The 6,000-nt window shown below is 46.0% G+C and overlaps 1 protein-coding gene across 1 annotated transcript in view; it reads right to left on the reverse strand.

Annotated features, from left to right (window-relative positions):
- The window catches only part of LOC149393453 (uncharacterized), a 30,008-nt gene extending 24,630 nt beyond the window's left edge, over window positions 1–5,378 (reverse strand). Inside the window, exons 1-3 of the mRNA XM_089618034.1 lie at window positions 4,353–5,378; window positions 3,684–4,109; window positions 2,897–3,494 (exon numbers count right to left, since the gene is read on the reverse strand). Of these exons, the coding sequence (XP_089474160.1) occupies window positions 2,897–3,494; window positions 3,684–4,109; window positions 4,353–5,378 (2,050 nt within the window). The remainder of the gene's footprint in view (window positions 1–2,896; window positions 3,495–3,683; window positions 4,110–4,352) is intronic.
- Window positions 5,379–6,000: the final 622 nt, after the last annotated feature.

Below are 6,000 nucleotides of genomic sequence, written 5' to 3' on the forward strand. Positions count from 1 at the left end.
TATCTTCGGAAGGTACTGAATTGACCACTGCACTTCTAGAGACAAGATAAGAACAAACCATTTAACCTCTTATGTCTCGAAGTCACTATGTATGAATTGCATCATGCCTACCTTAATCCTGAAATGAGACATGCCATTTCACAGCTTAGTATTCTCATTTTAGAAAGTCAGAGTTCGGACTCACTATGTGATTCCGAACATGGCCTATTGGTGAAGTACTAAGTTGTGAGAATGTCATGAGTAACTTTGTGAGGTTCTCATAGATACGGAATTCATGTACAAGATTGTTGAAATGCAATGTATGTCACCTCATGCTTTGTTCCTTGGAGTGTGTTGTCGCAGTTTTTCGGACAACGATTTAGGAGCCACAGGCAGTTAGACCCAAGGCCGGACCAAGTGGCCTCGCCTGGGCTCGAGCGTGTCGGACCTGGTTGCCCATATCTTCCCTTGGCTGTCGATGGTGTTTGAGCTCGCCGGGGTACCTGGAAAAGGTGAGAGGACCGTGAGCTAAGAAGGGAAAACAGAGGGGGTGCCTCTGTTTACCTCTCCGACGCTCAACATTAGTGGGATTGAGGTGGAGTATAGAGGATTTAGAGGGTGAGAGGCCAAAGATGAGGAAACGAGTGAAGTTTGAGTTCTCTAGCGTTTCTGGCTCAAAAATGGGTTACCTCGAGAAGGTGAGTGGCGCCTGTTTTTATAGGCGACCAAGAGGTCACTGGTGGGCCCCCTTGGCCGAAGATAACATAGGCTGGCGTCATTGGCGTGTCCCTTGGCCGAGGATGATGTAGGTTGGCAGAGGATAACATAGGCTCGGCAGAGGATAACATAGGCTAGGCAGAGGATAGCATAGGCTGGCGTCATTGGTGGGCCCCCTTGGCCGAGGATATCACTGGGCCGAAGATAGGCTTGTGAGGCCGAGGTCGAGCTCGTCAGGCCGAGGTCGAGCTGAGGGCGAGGTCGAGCTCGCCAGCCGAGGTCGAGCTGAGGGCGAGGTCGAGCTCGCCAGGCTGAGGTCGAGCTGAGGGCGAGGTCGAGCTCGCCAGCCGAGGTCGAGCTGAGGGTGAGGTCGAGCTCGCCAGGCCGAGGTCGAGCTGAGGGTGAGGTCGAGCTGAGGCCGAGGTCGAGCTCGCCAGGCCGAGGTCGTGTTGAGGCCGAGCTGAGGCCGAGGTCGAGCTCGTCAGGCCGAGGTCGAGCTGAGGCCGAGGTCGAGCTCGCCAGGCTGAGGTCGAGCTGAGGCCGAGGTCGAGCTCGTCAGGCCGAGGTCGGGCGGAGGTCGAGCTGAGGCAGAGGTCGAGCTCGTCAGGCCGATCTTTGGCCCCTTGGCCATGGGACTCGCGGGCGTCGTCGACCCGGAACGAACCGACAACAGAGTGTGAATAAATGAACTGGCCAGTGTCCAAATTGAGTCCTGACTCTTTTGGATGAAACAATGTGACTTGTTAGCTCCTCGTCATATACATTGTTTCTAACTTATTCACAAGCGACAAAAGAGTTGAGGAAATAACAGCTAGAAGGGTAAAATGGTAATTTAGTAAATCCCGACTAGCTGCTGACATTCATGAAGGGTAGCATAGATAATATTCAGTGGATCCGCTCATTATAATTAGGTGAATTCTTGAGTAGAAAATAAATTCATTTGAACCGAGAGATTTTCAGTGTCAACTCTTTAGTGGAGTCAGTTGGCATTAAGCTAAACTTGGAAAAGGTTTGTGAACTTTTGAGTCCAAGTGTTTAGCTCAAGCTTTGTTCATTTGGGTCCATGAGGTCACTGTCACGAATCACATCGATATGAATAGTTAAACTGGAAGCTAAGTCAAAACAAGAACGAAAATTGTCAAAAGGGTATTCTTGTCTTTTGAGACATAGGATGAAATGAATGTCAATAAATTTTTTTTGACATGGTCATTTGATGACAAGTAACACTCGGCCATAATAAGATTAATTGGGCCTTGTGGATTAATTTCATTTCATAAGAATTTTATTGAAAATTCTTAATGGGCATTTTTCATGTTGTCATGAACAAATGGAAAAGCTTCTAGAAGGCCTTTCTAGAATGATGCTAGGCACCCAACATACCCAAAGAGAGAGAGAATATTTTGTGCATGAATGTATCAAGATACTTGCCAAAAGAAAAAGAGGAAACAAATTTCCTCTAAGAGGAACAAGGAAGTTCGGCCAAGACAAGTCAAAGAGGGAGAGAATAAATGAGGAAACAAATCCATGTGGCATAGGTGATGCCTTACACGCCCAAATTGAAAAGGGAAACAAGGGATTTCTTCATGAATATGTGATATTCAATATAGAAGAGGAAACTACCTTATTGAAGGTAAAGCCTCTCCTATAAATAGGAGCCTCATTCTTCTCATTTTTCTCATCCAAAGTTTTAGAGATTGAGAGCTTCTCTCTCTAGAACTTGGCCGAACTCCTCTCTCTCTCTCTCTCTCTCTCTCTCTCTCTCTCTCTTTTTAGTTTATTTTCGATTTTTCTTGTTTTGGCACCTAGGTCCTCACTCGACCTAGTGTTTAGCTCTGCGACTTCAAGACTCGTTCTTAAGTCGTAGTGTTTAAAAGTGCCCACTCACTAATTCCTTTATTTCGAGTGATTTAGTGATAGAAACTTTCGTGGTTGCTCGAGGTGCCGAGGAAAGGAAGAGAGACGTGCTGCGAGGGGAGACGAGCGTTGCAACTTTCTAAGAGCTTCTCAAAGATCAAGCTTCAAGAAAGGTTAGTAAACTTCTTAGCTCATATTAGTTTTTAATTACATGTACTTGCACTTGTCTAGGTTAGTAAAAACCGTTTTTACTTGTAAAAGAAAATTTTTAAAATTCCGCCGCTTCCCGAAGCGTTAATTATTTTCTTAAACCCTAGATCGATTCCAACAACCACCATAAATTTACCAATGAACGAACGCAAAACATGAATCATAAGTCGCATAAATGTGCTAGGTGCATTAGTCAAACCAAAAGGCATCACTAACCATTCATACAACCCAAGTTTAGTTTTAAAAGCGGTTTTCCATTCATCCCCCTCTTTCATTCTAATTTGGTGGTACCCACTCTTTAAATCAATTTTAGAGAAAACACACGCACCATGTAATTCGTCTAGCATATCATCCAATCTAGGAATGGGAAATCGATACCTGACCATGATGTTGTTGATGACTCGGCAATCCACGCACATCCTCTGGGACCCATCCTTCTTTGGAACCAATAGAACTGGTACGGCGCAAGGGCTCATGCTCTCTCTAATGTACCCCTTTGACAAAAGTTCCTCGACTTGCCGTTGTAACTCCTTCGTTTCCTCAAGGTTGGTTCGGTAGGCCGGTCTGTTTGGAAGGGAGGCTCCGGGTACAAGGTCAATCTGGTGCTCAATCCCCTGAATCGGTGGTAGTCCTGTTGGCATATCTCGAACAACAACGTCCTTAAACTCATGCAAAAGAGAAACAGTGGCAGTAGGTAGAACCTCGCCATGTTGGTTAGTGAATAAGGCAGCCTCCTTGTACACAAGTAAAATCATCGGTTGTTTGGCAAAGAAGGCTTTCCTCACATCACTCTTTCCCGCAAAGAAGTTGTTTTGTTTTCTCTCACCGATTTTGTTTTTCATGACCCCATCCTTTCTTTCACTCCTCACTTCTCTCTCGGGTTTTCTCTCTGGGACTCTCTCTTTTTTTTTCTCTGGTTTTACCTCATCCCTTGGTTCCTTTCCCTTCTCTAGGGCCCTAAACTGTTCCCTCTCTTGTTGCATCCTTAGTTGATCTTCATGAACTTGCTTTGGAGTCAGGGGTGCGAGGGTGATGGTACGATTCTTATGCCTGAGGGAGTACTTGTTGGTGTAGCCGTCATGAGTCACTCTCCGATCGAATTGCCACGGCCGCCCCAAAAGTATATGCCCCGCGTCCATTGGTGCCACGTCACAGAGCACTGAGTCCTCATAGCTGCCAATCTGGAAACTGATAAGGACTTGTTTGTAGACACGTACCTCTTCACCATCATTAAACCACTGAAGCTTGTAAGGACGAGGGTGGTTTGTCGTGGGAAGTCCAAGCTTCTTCACTACAGCAACGCTGGCTATGTTCGTACAACTCCCTCCATCGACGATAACACTGAACACCTTCTCACCAATATGGCACCTGGTGTGAAAGATGTTTTCACGCTGCTCCTCATCATCTCGTACAACCTGGGCGTTCATAGTTCGTCGAGAGACCAACACGAGCTCCGCTGGTGCCTCAATTTCCTCGTCTGACTCTTCTCCGGTACACTCTTGATCTTCCTCTTCATCGTCGGTAACCATCTCTCCGGTCGGAAAAATCGTCATGCTCCTCTTATTCGGGCATTGATTTGCGAAGTGACCAACTCCCTGGCACTTGAAGCACTTGATATCACGATTTCGCTGAAATGACGTCTCCAGTTTCTTTTGAGCACTGGGACCAGGACTAGATGTGGTTGGGGCCGTGGAAGTGCTTGGCTTGGCTACGTCCCCTCGTGGTTTGAAACTGCTCTTCTCGTCTCGGTTGAAGGTCTTCTTCCATGCTGGTTGTTCTGAGAATCGGTTTCCCCGCATGCTACCCCTCGTCTTGAGCTGCTTCTCAATCTTGACGGCCAAGTGAACCAAATCCTCCATCTCGACATAATGCTGCAACTCCACCTTGTCCGCTATGTCAGGGTTTAGCCCGTTGATAAATCTGGCCATGGTAGACTCGCGATCTTCCTCTATGTTTGCTCGGATCATGGCAACCTCCATTTCCCGGTAGTACTCCTCAACACTGCGAGTGCCTTGCCGTAGGCGCTGAAGCTTCTGATAGAGCTCTTGGTAATAGTGGCGAGGCACGAATCTCTTCCTCATGATGGCCTTCATCTCATCCCAAGTCTCTATCGGCTCCTCTCCATCCCGTTGCCTACTCGTCACCAGCTGATCCCACCAAACAATAGCATAATCAGTGAATTCAGCGGCAGCAAGTATTACCTTCTTGCGTTCGGTATAGTTGTAGCAATTGAACACAAACTGGGCTTTCGTCTCCCATTCAAAGTAGGCGTCCGGGTCACTTTTCCCTTGGAATGTTGGAATCTTCTGCTTGATGCCACCAATTCCTCCGTCTTCTCTGTCCCTTCCTCCTTGTCTTCTTTCGAACATTCTCTCGTTTCGTCCTCCTCTCCTATAATCCTCCTCTTCAAAATCATTCTCCATCTCATCTTCTGTCTCCTCCCTAGGCTGTCTTCGTCTTCCTCTGTTGGGAGCTTTTTGGCCTTCCTCCACTCTCTCAACACGTTCTCGTAGTGGCTCCAACTCTTCCCTCATCATCCTTCTCATTTCTCCTATCATTGCTTGCATCATCAGCCTCCGGTCTGAAATTCCCTCATCTGCGTCGCCGTTGTTAGACATGGTTGCTGCAAGATATTGTTAGTAACAAAAGAAAACCTCACAAAACTCTCCCTCACGTGTTTACACTCAAATAATATCACTCAGCGCTCGTGTTTGATAATGGCGATAGTTATACTCTCTCTGCCTTTTACCACTCACTCAAACTCTCTATAGGCTCGTACCGAACTACTCAGAGACCAGGAAGGTGATGAAAGGAATTCGAAAACGATACACCAAAACGACACCCAAACGACACGAACAATAAAAACGACACCCCAAACGACACAAACAAGAAAGACAACACCACAGAAAGTTATGATCAGGGTCTTAAATAAGTCCCAAAAACAATTTTACCAAGGTGCGACAATCAGCCCAAAATGTTGACGAAAAGCCGAAAAAAAAAATTCGATAGGATGTAGGGTACCGTAAAACGCTCCAAAACACATAAGGACCCTATCAGAAAAATAAAATTTCTTGACCTCAAAAATACTCTTTTTTTTTTTTTGATATCCGGGAGATAAATAAAATGCTAACGCTGAAATTGATTGTGATCACACAAAATCAGGAAACGAATGAATGGGTAATTAAATGGAAAATGATTCTGGAAATAAGGAAACTAAATGAAATCCGGAATTAAATAAAA

This window comes from Urtica dioica, chromosome 6, assembly GCF_054948205.1.
Source record: "Urtica dioica subsp. dioica isolate 48M chromosome 6, U.dioica_male_clone48M_v1_H2, whole genome shotgun sequence".
NCBI classification, from domain to species: domain Eukaryota; kingdom Viridiplantae; phylum Streptophyta; class Magnoliopsida; order Rosales; family Urticaceae; genus Urtica; species Urtica dioica.